This window comes from Bubalus bubalis, chromosome 23 (genome assembly GCF_019923935.1).
Source record: "Bubalus bubalis isolate 160015118507 breed Murrah chromosome 23, NDDB_SH_1, whole genome shotgun sequence".
NCBI lineage: Eukaryota > Metazoa > Chordata > Mammalia > Artiodactyla > Bovidae > Bubalus > Bubalus bubalis.
This window is the reverse complement of record NC_059179.1, coordinates 18,826,732-18,841,597: the sequence shown is the minus strand read 5'-3', so window position 1 is coordinate 18,841,597 and position 14,866 is coordinate 18,826,732. Positions and strand designations below refer to the sequence as shown.

The 14,866-nt window shown below is 51.5% G+C and overlaps 1 protein-coding gene across 1 annotated transcript in view; it reads left to right on the top strand.

Moving 5' to 3' along the window:
• Positions 1 to 213: 213 nt before the first annotated feature.
• The window catches only part of RRP12 (ribosomal RNA processing 12 homolog), a 29,272-nt gene continuing 14,619 nt past the window's right edge, over positions 214 to 14,866 (top strand). The window contains exons 1-17 of the mRNA XM_006061167.4: positions 214 to 449; positions 956 to 1,191; positions 2,738 to 2,821; positions 4,184 to 4,260; positions 4,746 to 4,851; positions 5,056 to 5,172; positions 6,247 to 6,385; positions 6,474 to 6,601; positions 7,550 to 7,648; positions 8,261 to 8,352; positions 10,244 to 10,355; positions 10,591 to 10,688; positions 12,005 to 12,119; positions 13,160 to 13,302; positions 13,516 to 13,637; positions 14,538 to 14,602; positions 14,690 to 14,852. Coding sequence (XP_006061229.3) covers positions 311 to 449; positions 956 to 1,191; positions 2,738 to 2,821; positions 4,184 to 4,260; positions 4,746 to 4,851; positions 5,056 to 5,172; positions 6,247 to 6,385; positions 6,474 to 6,601; positions 7,550 to 7,648; positions 8,261 to 8,352; positions 10,244 to 10,355; positions 10,591 to 10,688; positions 12,005 to 12,119; positions 13,160 to 13,302; positions 13,516 to 13,637; positions 14,538 to 14,602; positions 14,690 to 14,852 — 2,035 coding nt within the window. The 5' untranslated portion in view covers positions 214 to 310. The remainder of the gene's footprint in view (positions 450 to 955; positions 1,192 to 2,737; positions 2,822 to 4,183; positions 4,261 to 4,745; positions 4,852 to 5,055; positions 5,173 to 6,246; positions 6,386 to 6,473; positions 6,602 to 7,549; positions 7,649 to 8,260; positions 8,353 to 10,243; positions 10,356 to 10,590; positions 10,689 to 12,004; positions 12,120 to 13,159; positions 13,303 to 13,515; positions 13,638 to 14,537; positions 14,603 to 14,689; positions 14,853 to 14,866) is intronic.

Below are 14,866 nucleotides of genomic sequence, written 5' to 3'. Positions count from 1 at the left end.
TAACCTGTAAAGGAATTCCAGTCTAATAAGGTTCACTCTTGTGGCCAAGAAGCAGTAGCCGTGGACTAACATCCCCAGCCAGAGCTTCCTTCCTAGGAATGGGGTCTCCCTCCAGCCTCTCCTTCAACCGAGTCTAGAGCCTGGAGACTACGTGAAACCGGATGTTGATTCTTTTGCCATGGAAACGGACGCGAATAAGGAAGTTACGTCAGAGGAAGAGGAAGTGGAGCGGCTGCGAACCCACGTGGGTCCTGCGTGTATTTTAGTTCCCCGAACCCAATCCTTTCAACTCTCTCCCTGCCTAATAGGCATGGGTCGCTCGGGGAAGTTGCCCTCCGGAGTCTCGGCCAAGTTGAAACGCTGGAAGAAAGGCCACAGCAGCGACAGCAACCCGGTCATCTGCCGCCACCGCCAGGCCGCCCGCAGCCGCTTCTTCAGCCGGCCTTCAGGTAGCAGGGTCGCGATCAAGGCGCAGCCGGGCGGCGGGGTTCTGGGTCGGCCTGAGTCTCGATGGATCTAAGCCGCTCTGGGGCCCAGGCACCAGACACTTCGTCTGTTAAAATGTCCAATCTCGAACCTGCTGTAAGGGCCCACACTCCCCATTTAACAGATACGGAAATTGAGTTCACAGGAGGGAGATAACTTGGCTCGGGTACCACGAGTGTCTGCGTCTGTAATCTTGGCTCTTCACAGAACGCTGTCACCCTCTTCTCTTTCCCAGGCCCCTCACTGCAGCCCCCAGCCGACTCACACAAGCGAAACCGTTAGCTGGAGGGTTCCCTTTCTGGGTCTGATAAGTACCGTAGGCTGCTGAGGCGGACTGCGTTCAGTATTTAGCTTCTCAGATTAGGAGCCCAGACTCTGTCGGTATTGTTTCCTAGGGATGGTTCTTGTTTTCTTGGCCAAGGAGTTGCGAGTAGAATTGGGGGCCTTACTGTTTATCGCTGGTTCTCAGGAAAGAGCGACTTGACAGTTGATGCGGTGAAGTTGCATAATGAACTGCAGTCAGGGTCGCTGCGCCTGGGCAAAAGCGAAGCCCCTGAGACGGCCATGGAAGAAGAAGAAGAGGTGACGCCGGCTTTCACCGAGAAGTCTTCTGGCACCTTCCTGAGCGGCCTGTCTGACTGCACAAACGTCACCTTCAGCAAAGTGCAGCGCTTCTGGGAGTCCAACTCGGCTGCCCACAAGGAGGTAGGGGGGAGCTCAGGACAGCCTGAGGCTAGCTGGGGGGGGGGGGGGAAGGACACAACTGACTGCTGAGTGGTGACAACAGGTGGAGTCTCTGAGTGATGTGTCGCCCTTCCTACCCTCTGTGTCCCTGACCTATTGAGTCTCCTAGGGCAGGTTCCACTCTGCTTTTTCTAAGAATATCTTCTCATCTCAAGTGTAAAGTCCCTCAGTGTATTTTCCAGACAATTTCCAAATGTCCAAAAAATATTTTGCAAACGTTTTTTCTCTTCAACTATACCTAACACAGGCCTTTTTATATAGAATGTTTTCAGAAAACATTTGTTAAATACATTAACACTGAATAACAGTGGTTAGAAAACGGTTTAATAGGACCTAAATGTTACTTTTTTTGTTTATAATTTTAAATTATATATTTATATTTTTTCATTGTTTAAATGAAAAGTGTCAAAACTATAAATGATAACAAAGTGAGATGAGTAGAATAAAATATGGAAGTTGGCCTCCCAGCTTGCCTTCTTTGTGGTAGTTACTGTTGACAAGTCACTGTACTTTTCTTGATCAGTGCTCTCCAACAGAAATGTAATGTGAGCCACACACAGGATTTTAAGTTTTCTAGTAGCTATGTTAAATAAAAGTAAAAAGAAAAAGATGTGGGTGAAAGTAACCTTAATTATGTATCTCTCATGTAACCTGGTATACTCCAAATATTGTCATTTCAACTTATAATCAATATTTTTAAAAGTGAGGTATTTTTGCATTATACTTATTGTACTGAGTTTTCAGAATCTAGTCTGACATCTCCATTTGGATGCTAAATTTTCATTGACAGTACTTGATTAGTATTTAAAGTTCATGAAACTTACAATTGCAAAAGTAGATTCTTATACCCAAGTAGTTTTAAATCTGTTTCCCCATAAGTATTTGCTAAAGTATTTGTTTTTCAATATAAATAATTAAGATGTTTAAAGATGCAATTTCTCAGTCATACTAGCCAGATCTCAAGTTCTCAACAGCTTCTTATCAAGTTATTAATACTATTCTAAACTTTTTTACCCAGACTTTGTCTAGGTTTACTGAAGCACCATTATATTGTGTATACACTATTTTGCAACTTTTCCCCCACTGATCAGCATTTCTAAATTCATCTATGTAGTTGGTCATCATTCTTTTCAGTAGTTACATAGTATTCGAATCTGTCATTATTATATGATACTACATTATTAATCCCCTGTTGATGGCTGCTTTATTGTTCCAATTGGTTGCTGCAGTGAACACACTTGTGCACAAATACTTGCACATTTGTGCAGGTATTTCTGTAATGGGTAGAGCACTAGAGGTGGGTTTTGGGGCAAATGTGTATGTCTTCCAGTTTGCTGGGCCCTGTGATGTGTTCCCCTGGCTCAGTGCAAGGGGAACTTGTCTGCTCTGGGCTTTGTCAGGAGATTAATTTGTGATGGAGGAAGGAGAAAAGGCTACCCTGGGGTGGGATTTGATTGGAAATAGATGTCACAGATGGCTTCACAGATGGCTTCTCCCTTATGTGCAGATCTGTGCGGTTTTGGCTGCTGTCACAGAGGTGATTCGCTCCCAGGGTGGGAAGGAGACTGAGACTGAGTACTTTGCTGCGCTGGTGAGTGAATGCAACTCTCTGGTGGGCATTTGGGGTAGCAGGTTCTTCAGGCTGTAGAGAGAAGACAGGGACCCCTGCATGCAGGGATGGAGAAAGACAACCTTGAACAGGTGAAAGGGCTTCAGTTATTCTCAAATGGCTTGGTAAGGCTGGTGGGATTTCCTATATGATTCTCGTAAAACAAAATCCAGTCCTCTCTTTATTTCTTTCCCTAGTTGATAAAACTGGGTTACACCCAGGGGATTCTCTAGTAAAATTGTTTTTAGAGTACAGTCTGGGGGTTCCCAACACCCTTTCAGGGAATTTGCTGTTATTTAGTCTCTAGGTCATGTCCGATTCTTTTGCGACCCCATGGATTGTAGCCCTCCAGGCTCCTCTGTCCATGGGATTCTCCAGGCAAGACTATTGGAGTGGGTTGCCATTTCCTTCTCCAGGGCATCTTCCCAACCCAGGGACTGAACCCACATCTCCTGCATTGCAGGCAGATTCTTTACCTCAGAGCCACTGGGGACGCCCTTTGGGGGTTTGGCTAGGTCAAAATTATTTCCATAGTACTACTAGACCATCATTTACCTTTTTCTATGTCGTGAGTATACCTGAGAGTTTTCCAGAAGTTATGTAATGTCTGATGACATTTTAACAGCTCATGGAATTGTGCTTGCATAATCTTATGTTTAAAAAAAAAAAGTCTTCATTTTAATTTTTAATATGATAAATATCAATAGATATAATTTTCATAAACAAAATCTCTTTGGGGAAATCCTCAATAATTTTTAAGGGTTTAAAAGTGTGAAAACCACCACTGTGGAGAAGGGGCAAACTATAGCCCATGGGCATCATGTGACCCATGGCCTGTTTTTGTATAGCCTGAGGGCCAAGGATGGATTTTATATATATTTTTTTTAACCCCTCCCCCACCCCCCTGGATTTTACATTTTTATAAGATAGTTAAAACACACAAAGAATGTGCAGCAGAGACGACATGTGGCCTGCAAAGCCTGAAATATTTATTATCTGGCTGCTCTTTGCAGAAAATGCTTTTTAACCTCTGTTCTAGAATAATGAAGTAAATTAAATAGCGATATAATGGTTTTCATCACACGTCAGGCAGTGTTCTAAGTGTGATGTGTATTAATTCAGTTAAACCTCATGACAACTTAATTATCCCTGTTTTCCAAGTGAGGAAACCTGAGTCACAGAAAAGTTAAGTTGCTAGTCCAGAGTCACAGTGACAGAGCTGGGATTTCAGCTTCTGACACCAGGGTTCTTGGTCCTAACCATCCCCATGGGTGCATGGGGCCCCAGTACCCCATTTGCCCAGCATGACATGCTTCCCACATTCCCACCCCATGGCCTGGTCAGATGACAACCATGGAAGCGGTGGAGTCCACGGAGTCTCTGGCTGCTGTCGCTTACCTGCTGAACCTTGTCCTCAAGCGGTGAGTCCTGGCTCCTTGTGAGGGAAGAAGAGAGAGGGGCTGGAGGGGAGGGAGTAACACAGGAATTATTAAAAAGAACAAAAAGATGCTAAGTATCCAGTGGCAATCTCCCGGCTCAGGCTCCGGGTGGCCTGGGATGGTAACAGGACAGAGTGTGACGGGGGTGGCTGGTCCTGCACAGCCAGCGGGGCAGGAGGGATAAGGTGGAATGTTGGGCCTGCTTGTCTGGGGACCTGCAACCAGGGGACACATTGGGAGAGGACTGAGGGGAGCTTATAAGGGCCCATTGGGTCGGTAGTGGTGGAGAATATGAGGGAGGCGGGGAGCTCAGGGGCCGTTGAAATGCACTGAACTGGGTGTCACGACAGGGGAGCCAGCTGAGGGACGGAGCCCGTGCTGCCCCACTCTGTCCAGCTTCTCCTCCAGACCAGCAGCCCTCGGAGACCCCTCTGGGCTTCTCATTGTCTCTGTTCTCTCCCCCACAGTGTGCCCAGTCCTGTGCTCATTAAGAAGTTCTCTGATACCTCCAAAGCCTTCATGGATATCATGTCAGCCCAGGCCATCAGTGGCTCCACCTCTGCCCTCCGATGGGTCAGTGTTTGGGTCTGGGTGTCCCTCTGCCATCTTCCAGAGCCCACCTGATTTGGCTAAAGCTTGCACGCTTCCTGGGAGGGGTGTAGGCACTCTGTGGACCCTCAGAAAGCCCTTTGGCATTTTCCGGAGTCCCGGAGAACCCGGGCTGTCTCCCACGTGGCTGAAGCGGGTGGAGCTGAGGGTCTCTGCCTCTCCTCTCAGGTCCTCTCCTGTCTGGCCACCCTTCTGCGGAAGCAGGACCTGGAGGCCTGGAGCTTCCCTGTGACCCTGCAGGTGTACCACGGGCTGCTGAGCTTCACCGTGCACACCAAGCCCAAGGTGAGGCCGTGGGACCCCAGGCGTGGGAGGGGGCGGCCACTCCCATTCCAGGAAGCCGGCTGGTGCTGGGCTGCTGAGTGGCCCAGGGAGGTCACCTGAGTGCTGGACTCCTATCCGGAGTTTCTGCTCCTGCCTGAAGCCCTGTCTGCTCACTCCTGCAGGAGGGATGGTCACAGTCAGGCCTGTTTGAGTTTCTGCTGCCTCACTGGTCAGTGATGTATTTAGTTACAGTGGAAGGAGAGGGGGCTGGAGGGGGCTTTGGAGTCACAGAACTCACAGAACTGAGTTGAATACTTGACTCACTGTGCTGGGACCGTGGACGAGTTACCTAATCTCTCCGAGTCTTGGTTTTTTAAGCTGTAAATAGGGATAATAAAATCAACTTTGCTGCAAGGTCATGGCGACAATGGGGAGTTTTCCTCAGACCTGGTCCAAGTCCTGGCTTGTAGCCCAGTAAGTAGTGCTCGGCCACGTTGCTTCCTCCTGAAATTTAGAACTGGGGGGCGTGTATGAGTCATAACAGTCCTAAGAGTCACTCCTGGTGCTGAGCACTCTGGTCCCAGGCAGGCCCGTGCCTTCTTCCCTGAGAATGTCCATGGCGGTTCTCTCACTTGCTTTAGGTCTCTGCTGGAATGTCACATCACTGGAGTGACACCTGATCATTGCATAAAAAAGTAATAGCCCCTGTTTTATTGTCTGCAAAGTACTTTTATCTTCTGGCATACATTTCTTTACTTCCTATCTCCTGATGAATTGCTGGTTCACTGCTGAACTGGTGAGCACTCTGTATTGTTGGATGATGGCATGAACAGAGGAATCTGTGTTGTAAAGATGAGACACTGAAGCTCAGAGACTAAGTAGTTTGGTTTGCTCAAGGTTGGTTGGTGAGTTAATAGAAGAGCAGAACCTGAAACCCAGGTTTGTCTTACTTATCAGCCCAGGAGTCCATCTTTATCAGTCCAGGATGCCCCCAGCATGGGCATGCGATTGTTGCTCATTGCTGATGGTCGTGACAAGCACCCATGTTGCTGGTTGAGTGCTGACCCAGCCCTGTCCCCTTTTCTTGCCCCTCAGATCCGGAAGGCTGCCCAGCATGGGGTGTGCTCCATCTTCAAGGGCAGTGAGTTCATGTTTGGTGAAAAGGCCCCTGCCCATCACCCTGCTGCCGTTTCTACCGCCAAATTCTGCATCCAGGAGATCGAGAAGTCTGGAGGTGGGGCAGCGTGGTGGAGTGGGTGGGGCAGGGCCGGAGGCAACTGCAGAGAGTGGGCTGGAGTCTCAGCTGCCCCTCTTTCTGCCAGGCTCCAAGGAGGCCACCACCATGCTGCACATGCTGACCCTGCTGAAGGACCTACTGCCCTGCTTCCCAGAAGGCCTGGTGAAGAGCTGCAGCGAGACTCTCCTGCGGGTCATGACCTTGAACCATGTGGTGAGCTCGTGCCCCAGCGCATGGGGGTGTGCCGAGGAGGAGGGGGCAGAGCTTCAGACCCCAGGCCTGTGTGCTGGCACTCGGGAAGCTCACTGTTCAGGCCAAAAGCGGGAGTTGGGGCCTCCTGGCCCTGACCCTGCTCTTGGCTACACTCAAGGACGCATCTCATCCCTGGGGTGGGGCAGACTGGCCGCCTCAGCTGGGAGATGAGCTCAGGGAGGGGGTGGAATCGGGTGGGACTGGCGAGGCAGCACTTCTCCCCTGCCTGAGCTCTGCCCCACCCATGCGTATGGTTATATTTTTCTGTCTTTCTCACCTTCTTTTTTTGCTGGCTTAGTAATTTAGTAAGATCAGTATGACACTCTAAAGACACATAAAAGCGATGCCTTGCATTTCTGCTCTCCTAGCACAATTCTGTTAATCTTTATATGTTCTCATACAGTGTTTGTTCACAAACATAATTTAAAATATTCATTATATGAATAACATGATCGTTGCTTAGAAAGAAAAAGAAAAAAACTCCAAAGTATATAAAGTAAAAAATAGAGGTCTCTTTCCCGCCAAGTCTCATTTCCTAAGATAAATAGTACAGGCAGCTTGCTGTGTATCCTTTTAGACATTTTCTTTTTAGATAAGCAAACACGTAAAAATACAGTTTTAATTATAGTATGCCAACCATTTGTAGCCTGTTTTTTTAGTCCATAATTTTAAAAACATGTTGTTCACGTTTCTCTGATGTCATTTAAATCATTAAAAAAATTTCCCAGTGGCTGCCAAGACTTCCTAAAGCAGCAGTTGTGTCTGAGTATCTAGGCGTCGGGGGCATGTTTGAGATTCAGGGGGCCCAGGTCTCCCCCGCAACCCACCAGCTGGAGTGGGATGTGGAGGAGCCCAGGGCTGCCTTGGCCTCCGCAGTGAGTTTCCCACTAACCTCCACGTCCTTTGTAGCTGGTGACAGCCTGTGCCATGCAGGCCTTTCACAGCCTCTTCCATGCCAAGCCCCGTGCAAGTACCCTGCCGGCAGAGCTCAACGCCCAGATCATCACAGTGAGACCTAACGGAGGGATGGGGAAACGGGGGACGTGGCTGTGTTGGGGGGAGCCCTGTTACTTGTCTGCAGAGCAAGGTTGGATAGGCCAGACTGGGCTGTCCCAGCATAGGAGGCAGGTAGACAGCCAGGAGACCATCCACCAAAGCCACATTAGTGTCCACAGGTGGGGCCCTGACCCTTGACTTTGTGGTAGTTAACATAGTAAACCATTCAGCATGGTCTCGTGGTAGCAGGTACCTCAAATAGGGATCTCTAGGTGGATTTGGGGAAGGGAGCACAACCCTCCCCCCAACCCCTCAAAAAAATTGTTTGTAAAAATGTGTGTGTGTGTGTGTTCACATGCATTTTTCCAGAGAAGTGTTCTGGTCTTTGTCAGATTCACAAAGGGTCGTGTTAACCAAGTTATTCTCGACTGCTCCTAAAGACGTTTCTCCCCTAGAAGCGGAAGCAGAAGGGCTTCATGGGTCAGGGAAAGGAAAGCCAAGGGGGCTGTGAGTTCTAGGGCCCCGTGTGCAGGCTGTTGTGTAGTGATAGGAAGGGGTGTTGTCACTGGGCTGCTGCTGAAACACTTTGCTCAGGCACCTGCTTGTTCCTGGTCCCTCGCCTAGGCCTTGTACGACTACGTTCCCAGCGAGAATGATTTACAGCCCCTGCTGGCCTGGCTGAAGGTCATGGAGAAAGCCCATATCAACCTGGTCAGGTAAGGTCATGGTAGAGGGTGGTCCTGCAGCCGCCAGCCAGGCTCCCCACCCTGCATTGCAGACAGGAGGGCCATGAGCTAGAAGTTGGAGGGGGTTCAGCTTTTTCTGGGGGTGGCAGCGGTTCTGTGTTGAGTGTGTGCAGACTAGCTCTTGAGTTCATGAAGGCAGGGTTGGGGAGCACAGCCTGGGTTAGCCAGGGCTGCTGCCTCTCCGGCCGGAGCGATTACCAATCAGCTGTGAGGAGGTTGATTGAACAAGGCCTTCTGAGAGCATCTTCCCCACTGAAGGGTGGAGGCCAAGGGCCGTTCTTGTCACCCCCGGCTGTCGCCCTGTGCAGTCGTTTACTTCTCAGAGGGTATCATCTGCTTTCTGTAGCTCCACCCTACTTCCCACCTGGGTTAATGGTCTGCTTCTCTGGGATTCTCAGTCCTTCGAACCCAGTTTCTGTTTCGTGTCTCTGTCATAACACTTATGGGGCTTCCCAGGTGGTGCTAGTGGTAAAGAACTGGCCTGCCAATGCAGGAGACGTGAGTTTGATCCCTGGGTTGGAAAGATCCCCTGGAGGAGGGCATGGCAACCCACTCCAGTATTCTTGCCTGGAGAATTCCATGAACCTGGCCCATAAGGTTGCAAAGAGTTGAACATGACTAAAGCGACTTAGCATGCACACAAAACACTCACTCTTATAGTAGCCACTGGATAGCTCCACTTATCCCAAATAAGACTGAGAATAAAACAGAGTGTCAGTTGGTGATTGCATTTTGCCTGGAGCCAGGGTAGAGTCCCTGACGGCTTGACCCTATGTCATCCTCTGTCCTCTGAAGGCTTCTGGTTGGCCCTCAGAAGACTGTGCTGGGTACTCTGCATCCGTGTTTCATCTCGCTGATTTTACCACCCCACGAGGAAGGTCTCAGCCCATTTCATAAACCAGAAACTGAAGCACCGTGTGTGAGCGTGTCACGCAGCTGTTGGGGAGCAGTGCCGGGTCTGCCAGGCTCATGTTCTTTTTCTGCACCAAACTGCTTTTTACCTGGAAGTGCCAGAAAGTGGCCGGATCATTTTGTTCTCCACTTTTCAGGGTTTATCCTGCAGGAGGACTCCCCTAATTGTAGGATGTGCTAAGTTGCTTCAGTCATGTCCAACTCTTTGTGACCCTATGGCAGAAACACCTAGGAGCAACCTGGATGTGTCCCAGGGTGGGTACTGGTTAGGTGTGAACAGTGGAATACTGGGCAGCTGTTGGAAATAACTGAGGTAGATGGGTGCATGCTGATATGGGGAGATCTCCAAGATACATTGAGAAAAAGCAAGGTGTGTAATGGTTTGCATTCTTGAGCCAAACTACCAGGGTGTGAATCTAGACCACCCCCACCCCCACCCCACTAGCTGGGTGGCCTTGGACAAGTTATTTGACTTCTCTGTGCCTCAGTTTCCTCATCTCTGAAATGGGAATTGTGATGGGGTTTAATCTCAGTTGTTGTTTTTATTTTTACAAAGTTTAAGTGAATTAATGTTTGTTGTTACACCAGAACTTGGCATGTGATAATTGTTCCATAACTGTTGGCAGTTATTATTTTGTGTGTTTGTATATGCATAAAGTCTTCTGAAAGAGTATTTGAGAAACTTAGCCTTGATTTTCTCCAGGGAAGTGCATCTGAGTCAGTCTGGGAGACAGTGTGGGGAGGTAGGCATGCTCTTGGTTTTGTACTCTGGAGACCTGTTTGAACCTTTTACCACGTGTAGCTGTTGCCTGCCTGACAGCACTCTGTACAGTTGCCCACCGGAAGGGCCTTTTGGTGCCCCTTGGATCTGTGGCTGCTGTCAGACCTGGGCCATCTGAGACCCCTAGGCCCTCGGGCCAGGTACCACAGAAGCCTTTTGTCTTGTCAGGCTGCATCGGGATCTGGGGCTGGGCCACCTCCCTCGCTTTTTTGGAACTGCGACGACCTGCCTCCTCTCCCCCCACTTGCCAGTGGTAACAGCTGCCACCCAGTGCCTCCAGGTACCGCTACCCCCAGCCCCAGCTTTAGCGAGGGGAACAGAGAGTCTGAGGGGGTCTCCTGCCACCCTGTCTCCCCCAGAGCTCGCCCACGGTCTCTGGCTACGTCCTGGGGAAGAGGTTCTCAGAGTGGAGGCAGACTTCCTGGAAGCTTCAGGGAGCAGTCACCTGGGAAGGCGGAGTGGCACTGGGGGGCTAGCTTAGGCCCAAATGGCCGTGGCCTCTTTTTTTTTTGCAGGAGATCCTGAAAGAGTGTGTCGCTCCCCACATGGCCGACATTGGCTCCGTGACCTCCTCGGCCTCACGCCCTTCCCAGTACATTGCCAAGATGTTCAGGTGAGAAGGCAGCCTCTGCGTTAGGAGGGAGTAAGGTGTGCCTGTTGAAAGCTCCTCCTGATGACAAGCGTTCCTCTCGTCCGCGTGGCGGGCCTTGCGCACGGCCAGAGCAGCGGCTGTCGTGTGCGTGCTGGTCACAGTCCAGGTGCTGTAGTGTCACTGTGCTCGTGAGTGTGGGCTTGGGGGCCCGTCCTCCACCGCTCAGTACCTCAGGGTCCTCGTCAGGCTAACGGAGGTGAGCATAGATGAGGTGTTAAATGTAAAGTCTGCAGGATAGTGCCCGCTGTGTAGTTAAGCACCAATAAATAGAAACTAGTGGTAGTTCTGTGGTTCTAGGAGATAGGTGCTGGCCCCGTTGACAGTTTGGGGAGGCTGAGCTGCTAAGTGGCAGCCTGACTGCAGAGTCCACTCTTACGTGCTGGGCCGCCCTCTATACCACCGTGAGAGGGGCTGTTCACAGATGCGGCCACCTCGCTCTCCCCACCATCAGCGAGGAGCCTCGGAGCACCAAGGGGCCCGGATGCTTGGTGTCTCCTCTGGGTCTGTCTGCTCAGCTCTGGGGTGTGCTTTGGGCTCTGTTCTTTGCGAAGACCTGGAGTGAAGTTTCTGGAAGACTGAGTAGAGCTGTTCTACCTCCCCCCCCACCCTACCCCCCAACTCACCTCTTTCCCCACACTGACCCCTTTTAGCCATTCTTGCCTAAAGCCTCTGAAGCTCAGCCTTGAGAGATGAACTGACCACAGTGCGCACAGGCCAGAAAGGGCTAGCGCCCTGCCCACCCCCCACTGCTGTGGCCTTCCTCCCTCTTGTCCAGACCACCTGTTCCTGCCCCAGCTTCCTACCTCTGGTCAGACCGAGAAAGCATGGGACAGTGACAGCATAGCCTTTGGAGGCTCAATGAAGGGTATTTAGTCTCTCTGAGCCTCAGTTTCCCCATCTGTTGTTGTTGTTTAGTCACTAAGTTGTGTCTGACTCTTTGTGACCCCATGGACTGCAGCATGCCAGGCTTCCCTGTCCTTCACTATCTCCCGGAGTTTGCTCAAACTCACGTCAATGAGGCCATCCAACCATCTCATCCTCTGCCAACCCCTTCTCCTGCCCTCAATCTTTCCCAGCATCTGAGGATGGAACAAATAACCTCACAGCCTTTTCTGGAAGTGTGAAGATTATATAAATGAGATTCTTAGCCCAGAGGGCACTTGATAAATACTAGTTTCCCCCCTTGGCCTTCCCTGGAGCCCTACCCTCGCTGTGGTCAGTAGTTCCTGGTGCCAGCCATGGACTTTCGTGACCCTGACTGCCCACTCCCTTGGCAGGGCGGTGGAGGAGGGCCTGACGTACAGATTCCATGCAGCATGGAGCTCTGTGCTGCAGCTGCTGTGTGTCTTCTTCGAAGCCTGTGGGAGGCAGGCCCATCCTGTGATGAAGAAGGTGAGTGGGCCAGGGCAGGAGGCGGCGCTGGGCTGTTAGACCTTGGCCTCTTGGAGGGGCATGTGTCTCTGTTACGTCTGCACTTCGTCCACACTCTCACCCCACCTTCACCCACGCCAAGGGCCCACAGCAGGTGCTCAGTACTGTGTCCCCAGGAAGGTGACTGGGCCAACATGGAAGGAATGAGAAGAGGGTCAGAACCACCCCCACCCACACCCCCTAATGCCTGCTTGCTAGTTCTTGGCTGGAGGTGATGGTTTTAAAACTCACAGGGAACTAGTGTGATTCTTCCTCACCTCTATCTGTTATGTTTCAGTTCTTCAAATTTCCTATAACAAGTGAGCATAGCATTTTAAGCAGCCCTAAGTCCCAGGGAGGTTACTGGGGCCCAGAGGAAACCATGTAAGGCTCAGGGATCACCCAGAGGTCCTCCTCAGCTCCAGGAGCAGGTAGGGGCCCGAGGACAGGCTGCAGACCCCTCTCCAGCAGTGGAGGCTCCAGGCCTCGTGGGGCCCTCACTGTCTCCCCATGATGCTGGTGGGACGAAAGGAGCTACCTTGGGAGGGCGGGGGCTGCCTTGAGAGGCCTGGTCTGGGCGCTGCTAGGTTGGCAAATCAGACCCCTAGGAGAGGTCGCCAAGGAATGAGGCTCGCAGCGGGGCTCTGGGGGGCTATGGAGAGCCAGAGGGCACAGCTCGGGGGCAGCCACTCCACAGCACCTATTAATTTACTAATAGTCCGTGTGGGTCTGCACTTCCCATACGTTCCCATTTTTCTAGATAAACTGGAACTCTACATCTGTATGTAAAATCACCTGATTTTTACACGTTACTAACAAATACAGAATTTTTTACAAAATCCTGAGGCATTGAGGAGGGGTCAAGGACAGGTTACTTTGGTCGTTGGCCCTTGACCTCTGAGGGAGCATAACCTGGACCTGCACTCCTGACCTCATCCTCTTGGAGCCTCTGGCCCAGACTCATCCATGGTGCCTGCCCTGCATGCCCATCTCACGCCTGGTCCCTCGACTCTGTGCCCTAGTGCCTCCAGTCGCTGTGTGACCTGCGCCTCTCCCCCCACTTCCCCCACACGGCAGCTCTGGACCGCGCAGTGGGGGCTGCGGTGGCTAGCATGGGCCCCGAGGTGGTTTTAGAGGCTGTGCCTTTGGAAATCGACGGCTCTGAGTAAGTGCGGCCCTGCCTGGCTTCTATACCAGCCCCAGGAGAGCCTCACGGCTTGTTGTCCCCTGGGAGGGTGTCCATGCCTTGGGTGACAGCTCTGTGTGCAGCGCTGGTCCGTAGGAGAGGGCGGAACAGGGCCTGTGCTGCCCCTCAGCTCCGTGGAGGACGGCTTCAGGCCGTCACCTCTCTCACCGGGCGTTCCCTCCCTCTTCCCAGAGAAACTCTGGATTTCCCCCGGAGCTGGCTGCTGCCCGTCATCAGAGACCACGTCCGGGAAACGCGACTTGGTTTCTTTACCGCTTATTTCCTGCCTCTGGCCACCACCCTGAAGAGGAAAGGTACCATGTGTCCACTGCAGTCCTGGAGGGGTCGGGAAGGGCTGCTCCAGCACCTGAGCCTTAGGGTGTGCGGCAGCCTCCCCGGGCCAAGTGGGTGCTTAGCCGGTGCTAGGGCGCCGTCGTCAGTGGGGTCCAAGGCATGGCCAGGCTCCCCCGTTACAGACCCTGCCCTGAGACAGGCAGATAGGGGCCTCTTCTCCCACCAAGGGAGACAAGTACACACCGATGTACACATGCAGAGCTATTCCCAGTACAAGTCCCGACAGCCCCCACATCCCTCAATGGGGCTCGAGTGAAGTCAGGCATGGTAAAGCCCCCCATGGGACACAGAGTGCTCACTGTAAAGAAAGAAAGACCTGATGTGGGAATGGATCTGTGTAGTCCAGATTATATTCAGCCACCCCACAGTTTGGTGATGTCAGGCAGGTTTATCCTCCCATCTTGGGTCTGCGCCTCATCTGTGAAATGAGGACAGTAATCGCAATGGTGTGAGGATTAAATGAATGATCACCAAAGTGCACGGTACTCAGCCTGACTTGTAGAAGTTATTCAACAAATGTTGCCAGCTTTATTGTCTAGTAAAACAAGGCTTCAGAACAGTATATGTATAGTACAGTCCTTTTATGTTTTTAAAAGTGTGCATGTGTTTGGAGAAATGTGACAAAAACGGAAGAGAGGAGGAAGATTGGTGGGGAAAGTGCGGGCAGACGTCGCTTTCTATTTTACACGGGTCTTTTTAGTTTTTTCAAACAAACAGGTGTTTGTTTATAAGTGCTTCATCTGTGGAGCGGAGGAGTCACCCAAATTCCTTCCTCATCAGTGGGCTTTTGGTTTGGGTAAAGATGAGGCCTGTTGGCCAGGAGTGTGCCCAGGGTCAGACCGTGTCCTGTGTCACTCTAGCAATGGACCTGGCCCAGGCAGGCAGCACAGTGGAGTCCAAGATCTATGACACGCTACAGTGGCAGGTAAGGGGTTCACGGGGGGACTGGGGAGGACAGGTGGGCACAGGGTTGCTGGGCGTCACCTTCCTAAGTCATCCCCTCCCTCTCCAGATCTGGACCCTCCTGCCTGGGTTCTGCACGAGGCCCACAGACGTTGCCACCGCCTTCAAAGGGCTGGCACGGACTCTGGGCACGGCCATCAGCGAGCGCCCAGACCTGAGGGTCACCGTGTGCCAGGCCCTGCGCAGCCTCATCACCAAGGGCTGTGAAGCAGGTATGTGTGGGGTC